The sequence below is a fragment of the Teleopsis dalmanni genome, chromosome 2 (assembly GCF_002237135.1).
Source record: "Teleopsis dalmanni isolate 2A chromosome 2, ASM223713v2, whole genome shotgun sequence".
NCBI classification, from domain to species: Eukaryota; Metazoa; Arthropoda; class Insecta; order Diptera; family Diopsidae; genus Teleopsis; species Teleopsis dalmanni.
In genome coordinates, this window is record NC_051847.1 from 216,050,596 (window position 1) to 216,068,049 (window position 17,454).

Consider the following 17,454-nt stretch of genomic DNA (forward strand, 5'->3'; position numbering starts at 1 on the left):
AGAACACACTCTACAGAGTTTTATTGAATCTACCGTAAGAATATACATTTCCAGAAGCCTATTCCGTATGTGCATTAGCGTAGGGCATTCTAACAGTACATGTGTGGTCGACTCATGGTCATCCTCTTCACAGAATCTACAGTTTGCATCCGCATGTATACCCAGTCTCGTAAGGTGGTATTAATTGAAATATAAAATTTAGTGTTATGTGATGGGACAAAATTTTATTTTATAAAATACGATACAATCAAGTGTGGTCACTGTTTAGAGTTACTGATTTCACTCTTACTGATTACAAAGCTCATTACTCGTTACTGGTAATAGTGAACATCCTTTTTATATTTCGAATGGTTAATTATTTTGAGATGCAGTTGCAGCGTACTAATAGAAAATGAGAGACAGAATGACATATCAAAAAAGTAAAGATAATACCTACCTTTTAAGAAATAATCAGTTTGTAAGAAGTATTTAAATTTAATAAAGTATTATAATCTCTACACGATATTAACTTATAACCTTTATCTCTAATTACCATAAAATGTTTAAAAACTAGTACTCCACATATAACAAATATAAATAAATAATAATATATATCATATATAGCATCATGTAATATAATAATTAATAATATGTAATCAACATATATAATATTATAAATATACCTATATATATTTCATTGTAACAAAGTGATGTGTCTTTTATTAACATATAAAATATTTGTAAAAAACTATAAAGAAATTTTTAATATTTGTTTTAAAAATCATTTAAATTTTATTAAAATTCTATTTTCAGTCATTTGAAAAGTGTACAGCCACAAGATCTGTTCACTCAGCTCAAGGCACATTGGCCGACAGACCAACTTCCACAAGTAAATTTAAATAAGTTTTTCTACGATTGGACTGAGAAAGTAGGCTATCCTTACATATTCGTACGCTTTGAATATAACGGAGATAGCATTTATATAGAACAACACCGTTTCTTATTCGATCCCATAGAAGGAAGCAATCCAAACCTTTATTACACAATACCTATAACCTTCACTACTGATAAACAAAAAAATTTTAATGACTTAAAACCGAAATTTTATATGGACAATTCCGGAATCAGCTTTTTGCAACAGCTTGAGGAGAATGCTGAGTGGATTATTTTCAATTTACAGCAATCTAACTACTACCGGGTGCTCTATGATGAGAAAATACTGACCAATATCAGAAAAGCACTTCTTCAGAAAAATCATAGTGACATTCCCGTCATCAATCGTGCACAACTTGTGGATGATTTGTTTAATTTTGCACGTAACGGATCAGTTAGTTATAATAGAGTCTTTGAGTTCGTGGAATATTTGGCATTTGAAACAGAATATTTACCTTGGTATGCTGCCTTCTCCGGATTTGAGCATGTAACAAAGCGGTTACCATTGAAGAGACAAAAAGATTTTGGTGACTTTTTGGAAAAAATCGCGAAAGCAGTTTACGAAAAATTGTACTTTGAGAATAATAATGATACTGTACTTGATGTTTATAATCGTAACAAAGTGATAAATTGGGTATGCAAATATAGAATAAGCGATTGCAACGAGAAAGCGCAACAAGTATTAAATAACGTATATTCTACAAAAGTCAAGCCTTCACCTGATTTCAGAGAGACACTCTACTGTAATGCCATACGCAATGGTATTTTCATGATGTATTCAACTGTACATGATTTTTTTAAAAGTGAAGTTGTAATTACTGAAAAAGAGTTATTGGCTCGTGCGTTAGGATGTACACGACACCATTATGAACTACATTTTGCCCATATATTACTCGACATAATACCAACTCATTACAAAGTCATGTCTTTAAAACCTTTGTATAGAGAAAATCCAGAAAATGTAGGACCCGTTTTTAATCTCATAACAGAAAATATTGAAAAGTTATCTGAAGCGTAAGTATATACAACTATACTTTTTCAATTATACATTGAATTAATTGTAAATTATCTAACAGACTTGGAGAATGGTCAGATGCGGCTAATATAGTTAATGATATAGCAGACTACTTGACTACCAAAGATCAACAAACACAATTGGAAACTTTTGTTAAGGAGAAAGGAGAACTTTTTGGAACTTCAAAAGCTACTTTAGATAGAGCAGTAATCAAAGTTTCCAACAATTTAGTGTGGGCCGAGAATAATCTCGGTACACTGTACACTTATTTCGACAAAGGAAATAGTGCTACAATAAATCAAATGACGGCAACCTTAATTTTTTGCCTCAGTATTTTTTATTATTTTGTGCGATAAAAATATTAATTTTAGAATTTCATTAAATGAATAAAATTATTAATAAAAAAGTCTATATATATATATATGTTATAAGTAAAAGAGTGTGTTGTATGCTGGAAAGAGTAGTTTATATAAGTACTAGGCTTTCAGATTTAAGCTCCCACTAAAATATTTCAAATCATTAATTACTATAAATAATGGATTTTTTTTAATTAAATGTTTTATATGAGCTTTGATTTAGTTTTTAAAAACTGCACATTCAAAGGATTCTTATGCTTTGTTTTCACTATGTTATTCTAAATGATTTGAAATACGCATTTGACTATGCATTTGACACACCAGTCAATATAATTGACAGTCAATTATATTGACTGGTGTGTCAAATGCGTTTTCATCACATGACAAGAATGTGAATATGACATCATTTGACTACCCGTTATCATTATACTGACAATATTTGACATTAAAAATGACGTAGTGAAAATGAGGCATTAGTACACGCTTGTATCAACAACCCATTACACCTTATCATAAGATTTTCCATTTCCCCAACAACACAAATCACAGCGTGTTGGCTACTTTTCCAAAGCGACTAATGCAACACTTATGTTGGCAATTATTTAAGTACTTGGACGAATATCCAACAAAATATATTGTAACATATTTCATATTAAGAACAAGACGAAACTAATATAAATCTATTAGCAAATAAATTATCACATTACTTGAACAAGGCTTCCTCTGGTCACAAATATACTTGGCATATGTCAAGTATAAAAAGGCTTGGTCTTAGTGAAAAAATCTTCCAATCCTACAAGAGTCAACTGTCGACCAGGTTGTGTTTGCTAGTTGGGTGACTAGAGATGTTGCAGAAATTAGTGCCCAACACGAGAGATAGAAGCATAATTGTCATACTCCTTATATACTGCTTGAGTTTATTATTATCAAGACTGGATCCCGTTAGTACGGAAAATGCGCTTATATCCTCCGATAATGGTATGTATTGAAAACAATTAATTATTATTATATACAGTTATAAGTAATGTGACAATTGTGTGTGTATTTGCAATGCTAGATATTTCACATATTGGTGATGATTGCCAAGTCACCCCAGTGATACATGTGCTGCAATATCCCGGTTGTGTGCCGAAACCGATACCCTCATTTGCTTGTGTTGGGCGTTGTGCAAGTTATATACAGGTCACTTCCTGCAGTTAATTCTTAATTTTGTTTATTATGTATTGTATGTTTATTATATACGTATAGGTATCGGGTAGCAAAATTTGGCAAATGGAGCGTTCGTGCATGTGCTGTCAGGAGTCTGGAGAGCGAGAAGCAGCTGTGTCACTATTTTGTCCAAAAGCCAAGCATGGAGAACGTAAATTTAAAAAAGTACTCACAAAAGCACCTTTAGAATGTATGTGTCGTCCATGTACATCAATTGAGGAATCTGGTATTATACCACAAGAAATAGCGGGATACTCAGATGAGGGTCCATTAAACAATCATTTTAGACGTATAGCATTGCAGTAAATGCGTACAAGTTGTGTGTGTATGTGTGTGTATATACATTTTATTTTGAAACGATATTAAATAATGTATTAAATTCATTACAGTAAATAAAATATCTTTGATACTTGCAAAAGTGTTTAGAATGCTTACCAATATTTGAAGAAAACAACAGAAAAAAATTATAGTTACTATATGGCAGGACACAATTTCTTTGCAATAGAGGTTTCTACATGCCTAACTAACAGTCAAAACTTAAGTTTTAGTATTGACTTAAGTCATTAATATTTCTGGCTTAAATCATATTTAAGTGAAGCATTTAAATTTTAAGTTTAATGAAAAAAAATTAATTGTTAAATTAATTTGGAATATTGACGTTAATATTACTTATTAAATAATCTCAAAGGAATAACTGCAACAAAGAAGATTACTAAAATGTTGGTACAGAAATGCTGTTCAACTTTCTTAAAATTAGTTGTTACTTGACATTTAATTGTTGTAGCATTATTATTATTGCTATGTTGCAATGAATAAGTGTAAATAAGTGGAGTGCAAAAAATTCCTAGGAAATTTCAATTTACTTCACCTCAATTTACTCGAACTCGCACACGACCTAAATAATAATTTCTATAAAACGTCAGAATTAATTTTAAGTCTTTTCCTATAGTTTGTTGAACTAAAAGGGATAAATTTAAAAAGCAAAGTCGCAACACTGTTCACCGTTTTTTTGACGTTCTCTTTTACTGCCAACAGATGTTGCTCAGAAATGAATTTGCTCACTGCTGTCGTAAACAAATGTGTGTACCAGAGAATATCTTTAATAATAATAAAATCTTTTTTGGTGTGCACTGTGCTCTACTAGAAAGAGAGCACAATGAAGAGAAAATTAAATAAAAATAACAATTTATTGAATTTGTTTGCTTTTGGATTCTCATTCATTTGTGAATCGCTGAAGAAGTCAGATGTTTGGTGTTTTTGTGTGTTTATCATTTTCATTTTGTTTACTTCGGTGACTGAAATTTATTTATGCTCATTTATCAATGAAAATTATAAACAAATTAAATAAAATTTATAGTATAAAATAAAGTGAAGTAAAGTAAAAAACTGTATACATTAAAATAAATATATAAAAATATTTTAAAACCCTAAAAGTACATAACATGCCGCACAATCCGGTTAAGCTGCAAAATAAATGTAATAAGTGGTGCAAAAATTAAAAATAAATTTTAAATAAAAAAGTAAACAAAATACAATAAACGTAGTGCAAGGAAAGAAATCTTGTTAATAAAAATGTAAAAATAAAATAAATATTATAATGAAAGTGATTGCCAGCAGCAATAAAACCATTATCAGTGGTTGTTAAAGCGCAAAGTATAGCAACAACAACAAAAGCAGGCAACAACCACCACCGCTGGCACCAACTCCTCCACTATTCACTCCCCATTATTCAGTCAACCTATTTGCTATTTGTTTCCTTGTGCGCTGTCAAGCTCAATTTATTTTAGCCAAAAATAGCCGAAATTTTGTCAAATTTGTGTCGTTGTGTCAAATTTGTTCGCAATTAAAATGCAGTACACATAACTGCTAAAGTGTCTTAATATGAATGAGAAAAAAAATGAAATATGAAATACAAAAAATAATAATTAAACATAATATTTTGTATTAAATTGCTACAATAAAATTAAATAATATTAATAAATACATAAATAATATGAAAGGGAAAATGTGCTCATATTTTCAACGGCGCCAAACACAGCAGACATCACGACCCACCTATGTTTCTTGCCCCGCTTACCGAGCCAGCAGTAAATGCAGCTTACACATTTGGCCACCACGTTCATTGTATGGTTTGTTGTTGTTATCACTATTTGTGCTACCACACACAGCACATGTAGGAGCGCACAATTGTCAACATCACCACCCAAAGGCGCACGAGGTGAGTTCTGAGTAATCATCAACAGAAACAAGAAAATAGAAAGAAAAATAAAAAGAAAAGGAAACAAAAACGTAAATGGCAGGCATCCTTTCTTTCTTTCTATTATTTTTATGAATGGAAGCCCCAATGCCCATTTCTGATTGCGAAGCCAAAGTTTGCGAATTCTGTTGCTTTTCTATCCAATTGGAAATATTTATTTGTTTATATATTGTTTTCGTTTTTTTTTTTCGTGTTTATCAATTAATTGCCTTTTTCTTTAGTTAAGTTGGTATTTTTTTAAGCTGAAATACAAACAAAAAAACCCTTTAACCGAAGTACGGAAATATATTTTAGTAGATTTCATTTATGGATATGCAAATTGACAGACATTTACCATAAATGTCATGTTATAGGGCGGTTTTGTAATTATTATTCTTATCTTTCTTGGTTATCCTTATAACACAAATGTAGAGTAAACATTTTATATATTTTCAAAGTATTGTGGCCGTGTGCGATTTCGTGTAAATTGAGGTAAATTAAATTGAAATGTCCTAGGGATTTTTTGCACTATATACACTAGACCGTGTGTGAGTTCGAGTAAATTGAGGTAAAGTACTTATTTACACTTGCACTTATTTATTAATTTTTAAAAGTTTTCAAATTTATTTATTTATTTATTAAATATCTTATAAAATTTTCACAATGGTAATATTTAATTTAAAATATTTAAATTTAAATTCTGGTAAATACAAACATTCGTTGCCATACCGACATAATATACTATTTCTCTCAATTTACCATCAATTTACTCGAACTCGCACATGGCCTTTATATACAATATAATGAATAAAATTTTTATTAGAAAATTATATGATTCAACAAATTTTTACTTTCCAAATGTTTTTAAAGATTTTTTCTACACGAAATGCTTTTTCTTATTTACCATTGTTTTAATGGTACTTGTACTTACTCTTCTTCCTCTTCTTAACATTTTTTCACTGTTGCTCTTTCTTATTGTTGGCTTTCCTGTTGTCGTAATGTAGAGGTCCATGTATGCGATAGTGTGAATGAAAGTAAAAATAAATTCCCTTAGAACAAAAAACCTCTCTGCCTTCTCAATGTACCGGTACGTGTAATACACGTCGTGTATGCACAAATAAGTATGAAAGTAAATATCAAATTTATTTAACAGCGCTATTTATTTTAATTTATTAAAAATATTAAATCTGCAATCTAGTAAAAATATGAAAAAATAATAACTTCTTGAGTACATATAATATTTATTAACTTATTTAAAACGTTTTACTTCTGAGAAAATTGATTTATACTACTTAAAAGTGCTGGGAATTTTCGGTGACATTTTTTTAACTACCTCATTTTCCTTGACGTACTTCATGCCTTGCATCTAAATCTGTGAAATCTAATGTGCTCCAAATTAAAATTTTCCATCGAATGATAATATGATAATAGTGCTGATGAAAGGTACTATTATGTTATTTACAAGCACTAAATAAAGCTATAGGTAAGAAGCAGAAAATACTATATAAGAAGGTGATATGTAACTGCTTTTAGTATTAGTAAGTCATTAATATAGATATGATGGTGCAAGTGCATATTATTTAAGATTGTTCTCTGTAAGCCATTATTATAAAAGCCATTGTTAAAAGTTGTTAATTTGAATTGTTTTGTACAGTAAACTAGACTTATATTATGTTCAGACACAAGATAGATACACTGCTCATCTTTGTGCTTTACAAAGGCCAATTGTGACATTATAATTTTTAGGGGTACCTTAGCTGTTTCGGGGGGCATATTTTTTAACTAGGAAATACTTTGTTATTTTAATGAAACGGGCAATATCCTTAATTCTTATAGATATACATATAGATATAGGTATAGGATAGACAGAGGATGCGCTTAAGAGAGCGCAGACATCAAAGTGTCAGTTTTTAGCAATAACAGAGTAGTTGAGTGGTATTTAAACTTCATTTAAATTAAAGCTAATTTATTTTTTTCTCTAATTTTTTTAAAAATTATTTTAAAATTTTTTTTTCTTTGCTCTACCATAAATATTTTTTAAATTGGCGTAACTAATTTTAAAAAAATTTTTTTAAATAACATCTGAAAACTGAAAAAAAAACTCTTGCATTAAAAAATATTTTAAGCATTCACTAGATAACAAAACACTTCAGTTTGCTTTTATTTATTTATCTAAATAATTCACTTAAATGACTTTCAAAAACAGATTTAAATAAAATTTATTATTTGTTTTGCTTGAAGTAGTATCTTTTGTAGTTTATTTATTTATTTACTCTTTTTTGGTGAAGTATACATAGTTAATGAAAAAATTGCTTTAATTAAATTAACTTCAACTTAAACTTCAATTAAGAAAAGATAAGAGTAGACATATGAAAAGAAAGATATGAGAAAAAAGCATTTAATCAAAAATAAACCGCATGAGTTGCCATGATAGTTATTAATAAAAACTAAAGCTGAAGTCGAAAAGAAAATGAAAGTAATCTTCCAATTAAACTTTCCAACTCGAGATACTTTTGTATCTTTTTCTTGAAAAGAAAATTCAAGCCAACAAAACCAATTCAGTGTGTTCAAAAACAAACTAGTGTAGCCATAATCTTGGCAGTTCAGATTAACATTGTTATTCATAAATTAAGCAATTGATATTGATTGGAGCATATGAAATCATTCAGGAAATACTTCAATTGTTAAGTTATCCTTGAAAATGTGTTATCTCAAAGCAAGTAAATTATTTTCCCACAGAGTTCTCATCGCTTCGAAGCACGGAGAAAAATGGCCTTAGTCTATTTGCTTTTCGGTTCTAATTGTTTATTCAATTTTATTTTTGCAATTTAAAGTATTGCAAATGAATTTCTAACCTTTGATATATTGCTTATTTTCTCGTTTTCGTGCGGTATGAGATACTTATTGTATTTGTTTAAGCAAATACAAAACCAAAGAACACCAATTCGAATGCAAACAATTGACATACAACATTAAAGCCCACATAAAATTTACACAATTAAAGTATTTCTGCACGATTTCAGGCAAATAACTCGTATTAACATATGTACATTATTTACTTATAAACTTATATACATATATCAAATTATATTATTTATTTATACATGCATTTATTATATTTTAGCTTAAATCATATTAGCATGAATCAATTTACACCTTTTTATTATTACTAATTTTTTTTAGAAATACTTCATTATTTTTATTATATGATTAATAGATCTCTCAGAGATAATAAGTATATCTGCTAAGTAATAGAATATATATAATAAGACTTTTTAAATTTTATTAAACTTGAAATATACGTATACACTTTTTAAGTATTTGTTATTAATTGAAAATATAATAATAAGTATTTATTATTAATTGAAAATATAATAAATAAAATATAAGAATATAGTAATAATATCTAGATGAATAATATAATATATATATATATATATTAATATATATAATATATATATATAATATGATTTGTGGTAGAATGATGGTTCAGAAACCAAAGAAGGAGAAGTCGCGCTGGGTATATGGCCTACTTTCTTCCAAGCAGAGGTTCACGCCATCGAGGTCTACGCTTGTATCAACATTAACAATGGATTGAAAAGCGCCCGTATCTGTATTTAATCAGTTAGTCAAGCAGCAATCAAAGCATTATCCTCCTAGAAGTTTCCTCCAAAGCTTCTATTATTCCCACTATGACACCCTGCAGCAGCTGGAAAGCAAAAACAAAGTGATGCTTTGCTGGGTACCTGGTCACACAGGAATCAATTGTAATGAGTCTACCGATAGTCTTGCAAGGTCAGAATCTGTCATTTAAATTTGTGAACCGGAGCTATATTGTGGATTATGTTGGTCTACAACTAGGTCTCTGTTTGATAAATGGCTTTCAGCCGAGAGAATTCGCTACTGTCGCGACATTCCAGGTAACTGTCAGGCTAAAGCGCTGGTTCATCCCTACAGTTATGGTAAGGTGTCCTTCTTCAGCAGAACACAGTTAAGGTTGCTGGTGGGATATTTAACGGGTCATAATGGACTGCGTTATCACCTTAACAAAATGATTCTGACCGAAGAGGTAGATTGTCGCCTCTGCTTAGAAGCAGACGAGACTTCCAGTCATATTCTCTATGACTTCCCAGCCTTGATCTGGACCAGGAGGAGGTCACTGGGTCAATAACTACTCTCCCATTGTGACATTGAGAGGTCATCCCCGGCTGACATTCTGGCTTTCATTCGGAAGGCGGAATGTCTTCTGTTTGATTAGGGTCTTTTGCAACACAACAGAGCAATCACGGTTACAATGCTTCGCTCCATTGAAAGCTGGTACTCTATTTATTACTATCCCTATCAGTGAGAAATAGAGATAATTGTATACTTTCAGTGCAATTAATATGCCTGGCAAACAACTTAAAATAAAAATCTTCCAAGCATAGTTTACTCTGGTTTCAAAATTTAGAATCTCAAATCCGGATTGGTGGCGATACTACTATAGTGCCTATGCGTTACTTCCATAGCAAAAGAAGCTCTGCCGCTACTGAAATCAGCTTCGATATTTATCTATATATATATATATATATATGAATATAAAAAAAATTATTTGTACTAAAATATAGATACTTAATTTAATATTCACAACTTTCTAAGCATCTACGAAAATCATTATTAAATACTTAAAAATAATGTCCATATAATATTTAAAAAAAAAAAGCAACAAATTTAAGGTGATTTTCGTAATTACAAAATATTTTACAAAAAAAAAATTTATTCGCAAATCGATAACAATTTATGTTTTATTGAACAGCCGAACAAAATCCCCTTTTCAACTTCATTTTCGAACAGGTTTTATGTAATGAGATACAATTTGACAGTGTTTTTCTCATTTTTTAGACTATGTATTTGTATTCCAGAAACTCAAAAAATATTCGTGCATTGTGTAGATATTTAATTCATTTGGAGTTGTTAATGTGATATTCGATTTTTATTGTTTATGACATAAAAGCCTAACAACTGGCTTTAGTTACTACATAATAAAATTGTTTAATTTTTAATTGCTTATTGCAAAGATTTGCTAATTGGTTTAATGAATGAAATGTTTTGTTGAATGACAAGATACTTCGGAAGATACTTCAAACATTCGTGACATAATCAACATTTAAACGTTAATCAACGTAAACGAAGGAACCGCTTTCTTGATAAATACTTTGAGAAAAATTTTTCAAAAGAGAAGCAACAAATAGTATTTAAATATATAGCATTTAATACAATATTATATTTCAAAATATGTTTAAAATAATATACAAATACAGGGTGTTTTCATTTCAAAGTGCTTTATTATTCCTTATACCGGAAACGAATATGCCGGGAAAATTCTTTATATCTTTCACCTCTTCAGCTTATAAGATAGATGTGTAACAAATATATTTATAAGGCTCATGAAACATCCCTCTGGTATATACTTTTAAGCACTACTTTGATTTGCGAACAGAGTTGATATCCGACATAAAGCCTACTACACACCTACATAAAGGTTTTGGTCCATCTAATATTGCTAGAAGTGATAAATCTTTGTGTGGCTTATGGCTAACCATATTAAACTAACCTACACTAAGACTTTATCATTCATTTATCTATATTAAATTAATACAAACTTTAAAGAAGCTTGATACTATATTATGCATATTTTGGCAATACTGAATATATTAATTATTGGCACTCATATAGGCCTGGGACGGGTTGTGATACTGATTAAATTCCCCATGGGGAATTTAATTCATACTCTCAATCTATTTGTCTAAAATAACAAATACTATACGTTTTATTAAGCCAACTTCCCCGCTCTGTCAATTCCTCATACTGGAAAAGCTCCTTACAAATTTACTCTATGTCTGGAAGGAGCTAGAGAATGACACTACTTCTAATCTCGAACTTTAAATAGTGTTTGTTTCTTTGTGTCTATTTTCGGCTAAAATATGTATAACATTATATTAATATAAAACTTTTCATATTTTAAATCAAAAGTGGAATAATTGTTTCCGTTTTAATTAAACTGAATTCTCCTAATTTAATAAAAACAAAACAAATTCTACCGTAATAATTCAATTTTAATAAAAAAAAATTAAAATTTTTTTTGAATAAATTCAATATTGATTTCATTATACAAATATTTGATAATAAAAACCATTTTTGTGGATTGGCAATTTGCTTTTATTACAATGTTGACCTTTTATTTCCCTTTAAATTTTTTAAAGAAAATTCCATAAATTTTATTGACAAGACAGTCATCCTCTCTTCCATGGATGTCAGTGGCATATTTTTATAAAACAAAACTATGTTTCGAAGAATTTTTATTTTATTGAACTCATAAAATCAAATTCCAGGAAAATGTCAAGTTTCATACAGGAAAGCGAGTATCCTTGTTACTATATCCATATCACGAACATTATAAATTATACCTTACATTTAATTGGTCTCACTTAATGTATATTAACTGTCATTATGTCAGTTATAAATGACAAAATATAGTAAATATAAAGACAATATAAAAATTTAAAAGTAAGTAAAAGAAAAGTACGAAAATATAAGATAATATGTAATATGAGTTTGTGAGGATTGCCATATATATTTATATTTCTATAAATTTCTTTTTAATTTTTAAAGAAAATATCAATTGTATTAATAAATCGTCCGAAATCAATACAACATACTCTAGTACAAAGAAAAGGCACATTGGTTACAATTTTAACTATGCAGATGTCCCCAAATCATCTTTATTCGTTCGGAAGGCCAGAAGCTGTCACGGGTTTTATTTATTTATGCAGCGTCACTAACAACAACAACAATGTCAGTTTAGGGATCAGTCAAAGACTTATTATTGCGAAAAGGTGCAACTCTATAAGGCACTATAAGCAGCTCTCTTTTGACCCTTAAATCTTGCGATCAATTAATTAACTATCGCACCTGTGCTTTACAGATGCTTCTAAGAGAAAAGTACGCCTTAAGTACTTTAATCCTCCAGAATTGACGACATTCACATCCTTATAAATCGTAAAGTGTATGAGCTTTTCCGTGGCATTTACACTCATCAGTAAATTTACATCTTCGCTGGCTTAATCATATCGTAAGAATGAAAGATGATTATTCAGTGAAAAATATGTTTCAAGCGGACGTCTCAGTAAGAAGACTAAACTAAAAACCGTTAAAATGATCAATTTAATAAAAAAAACGAATCGATTATTCATTACTAATATCGTAATTCGTTGAATATTTTAGGTTTAGTTGAAAGGGAATGGGTTAATATCAATATTGTCACCAGAAGCAGGAAAGCTATTCTAACCACTGTTTGCAACCTCATTTTGTGATATGTTGCTTTCGTTTTTATTTTTTCAGCGTCTGTGCACTTTTTAGATCGCGGTGTATATCGCGGTGTATATCGCTGGTCCTAATGTACCATGGCGCTTTTAAAATGACCCGTATAACCTTGTTCTGGAAACATTGGATTATATTGACGATATTTCACCTGAAGAAATATATCCGATAAGTTATAAAAAGGAATTGATAGATTCTACTATCTCCCTATCATGGCAACTCCTGCACAGTCAACTTTTCAGAATGTACCAATCTTGAAGCACTAGCATAATAATTTAGCACTGCGTCCAACGCTTCAATAGGCGTGTAAAATCCAAAAGACTTTTCATAACCTACAGTTCAGCGAACCTACAGTCTATGTAAATAGTCCATAAGATATGAGTCCTAAATAGATCTCACATGAACATCTGTATTGAGTTGTCAACTTCATTTATGTTCATTTCTAAACGTGTTCCGGTCATCTCATTTACTATTTAATTGCTTTCAGAATCGTTAATTTCATTAACTAAGTAAAGTAATACCTTGTAATGTCAATGGTTATTAATAAGGCGCGATATTTTACTAAAATCCTGAACAAGCAATGTTCTGGATTGATTTTCTTTGCAGAGAATATTGAAACAGATCGCTATTAACTTGCACATCAGGCCTGCGTAGGTGAAAACTGACTAAAGAATGATGAAGTTAGCAATAGACTTCAATTGCGTCATGTTCTTAAGCGCTACCAGATCCATTTATTATCAATCTTATTACAGCTACAACGCCAAATTCTCATTGCTGTAATTTACAAAACTTTTCACAAAGTATGCCTAATGACTCATATGAAAACTAATTATTATTTGGCAAAGGGCTAAGTCTTCTCTTAGCTTAATAATATAACATATATGAAATACAATTAAATAATAATTTAAAAAAAAATTAGTATTTAGAAGTAGTGACGCCAATTAACTAGACGCCATATATCGATGAGTTATAAGTTATTGTTTCCAGTCGTGTACCATTTTCACAAAGTATGCCTAATGACTCATATGAAAACTAATTATTATTTGGCAAAGGGCTAAGTCTTCTCTTAGCCTAATAATATTATATATATGAAATACAATTAAATAATAATTTAAAAAAAAATTAGTATTCAGAAGGAGTGACGCCAACTAACTAAACACCATATATCGATTAATTATAAGTTATTGTTTCCAGTCGTGTACCATTTGAACTCAAAATATTGGCTTAATATTTTCACATAATCCCATGTCACTAATTCCAATTATTCGGCTCATGCTGTGCCAAAAATTTGCTCAACTTCACATATTCGAATGTCAGTATATCTAGATACATTGTTGTACAATATTAAACTGCACATCCAATTTCCTCAAATACAAGTGTACGAGTGAGTTGGGTATGACGTTCGGATTACAGTTCACCTAGTCATAAAGTCATCTGACTTTATTTTTTTTTTATTTTTTTGGTTACTTTTCCACTTTAAAATGACCTTAACCCGTTGTCATCGTGCAATTGATTTTATGTAAACGGATGACTTTCGAATATGTTAAAATCAGTTGGCTTTTCTGCTATAACGATCTCAACTTGAATTGAGATACAAACACGAATGTGTAATTTAAAATTTGATGCTAATCAAAACACATATGAGCTTATCAATTTCAAACTGCGAAAGCTAAATTGTATAATCGTAAATAAAGCAAATGAAGAGTATCTATTGTTCTCTTCCCTCGATGAGACACCATTGTACTTACACAGTAATGGTACGCGTATCTCTGTATCTTATATCTTTTGTACGTAAATCGCTTTGTTTATGAGTTTATAATTCTGATGTTTATGATATCAGTAATAAATTTTTTTCTTCTAATTTTATTTTTAATTTTTTTTTTTTGGTTTTTGCTTAATTTTATTAATTGAAGTAGAGAGAATTTTGAGTATTTTTGTTTTTTTTTTTGTTTTGTTTTTTTTTATTTAGAATAAAATGAACTTATTAGGTTTTTATCTACTTATTTTGCTTTTATCGTGCTCTTAAGGTATTTTACGCTAACAAAAGTAAAGCAAAAATACCGAAAATTTAATATGATACAAGGCTACACACATTCTTACCATTGAAGTAAATGGACTATGGTATGAATTCCGGTAACTATAGTGATTGAATATTGCATTAATGCCACTGGTCTGTTGAGCTACTGAATGTTACTGTTGCTACACAACTCACAACTAAAAAGACAGCAATTAATGAATTAAATATTTATTTCCATTTCAGTTCCATGCAAATGAATATGAAAATAACTGCAGCTTTTTGCTTTACCGCTGGACAAAGACTAAAGACTGTAAAATATAAAATAAATGAAATAAATATAAAAAAATTTTAAAAAATATATACGCAGTAGCTAAGAGTACTGTAGTTAATTCCTTTTTATATTTATTTTTGATTTATTGCAAAATTACGCCATAAATGACTGCCGAAAAGGCGCCAACTTGTTCTCCAACTTGTACTTGTTTTACTAAATAAGTCATCCGTGGACTTCCCTTTTGTGGGTGGTTTGTTTGATGTGTTCTCGAAAGATCTTCTACGTTTTCTGTGTAGATTTCATTCCCAGAAATTAAGTACATTCACCATTTATAAGTTTTTAATAATATTTTCAAGGTATTGAAAGGCATCCATTCATTTCTCTTTTTCAACTTCAAAATTTTTAACCATGAAAAAGAAAACTGCTGGAAAAATTGTAAAGAAACTTTGAGCTTTTCAAACCAAAACTGTGTAGTTTTTAATTTTATTTTAATACAGATAAAAAAAGTATCTATCAATGGAATGAAGATGCTGTGAATTCACTATATTCGCAAAATGCACACAGTTATGTTAAAAAACTAATTGCAGACTTTTGAGAAGCAATTTTCAAGTTCAAGAGCTGAAAGGAAAAATATTTTTAATATATTTTTTTATGTTTATTTTGTTCTATTTTTTTTGTTTTTGTTAACAATACAAACCAGCTAATTAAATTTAAAATAAATATCTTGTTAGTAAGCATAACGATAATAGCACTTTTAACTGCAAAACTAGAAACGAAATTCAGAAAGACTTTTTTACTCTATATTTAATTGTTACTATATTGTGTTATTTAAATTAAAATCCCCCCCCCCCCTTGATCGTTTTGACAAGATGGTTCTCCTTCTTGCCACTATCACTGTTTATATAGTCGCTTTAACAGTGCGATTATTATGCCTAGAGTATAAACTACTCTTGTATAACAGCATTATAAAATCAATATGGACTTATGGTATCCAGCTATTTGACAATGCTAGTGCATCAAATATTGAAATCATCCAAAGTCAAAAATACTGAGAACAATCACTGGTGCCCCTTGGTATATAAGAAATGAAAGCATCCACCGAGATCTACAAATTCCCCTAGTTAAAACTGAATTTGGCAATATAAGAAAAAAGTACAATAAAAGGCTGACAGAATATGTTAATCTCCTAGTAAGAAATCTCGCACATCTATTTACTACTTCTCGCCTAAAAAGAGCTGACCATCCAGCCATTAATTAATATTCAATACCTTGAAGTAAAAATCGCACCTATCTTTTACTAAATTTCGCACCTTTCTTTCTTTTTCTACTTAACATTCACTGCATTAATATTTAACCCATTGTTCTAAGTGGGGTTCGGGATATAAGGATTACTTATCTAATTTTATTTTATACAATGAATAGTTTAAATAAAAATTTTAATATTATATAATTAGTGATATGATTTTAAAACTTATTGTAAGTCTTATTGTAAGAGAAGATATAATAAATGTGTGAAAAATTATTATGAACAATATTATAAACACGCATAAGAATCCTCTTAGTTAGCTATGCAAAGTAAGGAGGACACGGGTAAGTTTACATCGATTCCTTATGGGTGATTGGGTTGTAAACAAGGATCAGGAATAGTTTTAATTGCATCATATATGGCGAAATTTATCTGTCTATATATCTGAGTTTATGGGTGTACGATTAAAATTTATTGCACAAACCAAACTTGAAAACGAAGCTTAAAAATATATCGGGGTAAAGAATTTGGAACAGGTCTGGTAGATATTATCTTATGGAGATGGACTTTAAAAATTTTTTTTTTAAATAACTGAAACCGTTTTTCGGTTTAACGAATCAAATCTAGCTTATTTCTTGCAGTCGTTATCATATCTGCGAAAACTTTACTCTTTCTTCTTTCTATCTCTGTTACACTGGGTCTTTTCAGCATTTAATCTAATGTTTATTGTAGGTTTTTCTAATAAGCGTAAGACTTGTAGAGAAGCGTATTTAAGTCGCCGGTCTTTTGTAATAGGTTTCATTTCTGTGAGCGTTTTTTGCTTCCTGCTTTCT

General features: G+C 29.8%; 3 protein-coding genes across 3 annotated transcripts in view; all 3 read left to right on the forward strand.

Moving 5' to 3' along the window:
* Positions 1 to 2,956, forward strand: part of LOC119676722 (membrane alanyl aminopeptidase-like) — a 6,088-nt gene extending 3,132 nt beyond the window's left edge. The window contains exons 2-4 of the mRNA XM_038087978.1: positions 793 to 1,926; positions 1,989 to 2,276; positions 2,941 to 2,956. Coding sequence (XP_037943906.1) covers positions 793 to 1,926; positions 1,989 to 2,276; positions 2,941 to 2,956 — 1,438 coding nt within the window. The remainder of the gene's footprint in view (positions 1 to 792; positions 1,927 to 1,988; positions 2,277 to 2,940) is intronic.
* A 172-nt stretch (positions 2,957 to 3,128) lies between these two features.
* LOC119676723 (bursicon-like) lies at positions 3,129 to 3,798 on the forward strand. Its single transcript, XM_038087979.1, has 3 exons — positions 3,129 to 3,261; positions 3,341 to 3,465; positions 3,532 to 3,798. Exons 1-3 carry the CDS (start codon positions 3,129 to 3,131, stop codon positions 3,796 to 3,798), a joined length of 525 nt encoding a protein of 174 aa, XP_037943907.1.
* A 1,065-nt stretch (positions 3,799 to 4,863) lies between these two features.
* Positions 4,864 to 17,454, forward strand: part of LOC119684227 (leishmanolysin-like peptidase) — a 33,583-nt gene continuing 20,992 nt past the window's right edge. The window contains exon 1 of the mRNA XM_038098230.1: positions 4,864 to 5,710. Coding sequence (XP_037954158.1) covers positions 5,486 to 5,710 — 225 coding nt within the window. The 5' untranslated portion in view covers positions 4,864 to 5,485. The remainder of the gene's footprint in view (positions 5,711 to 17,454) is intronic.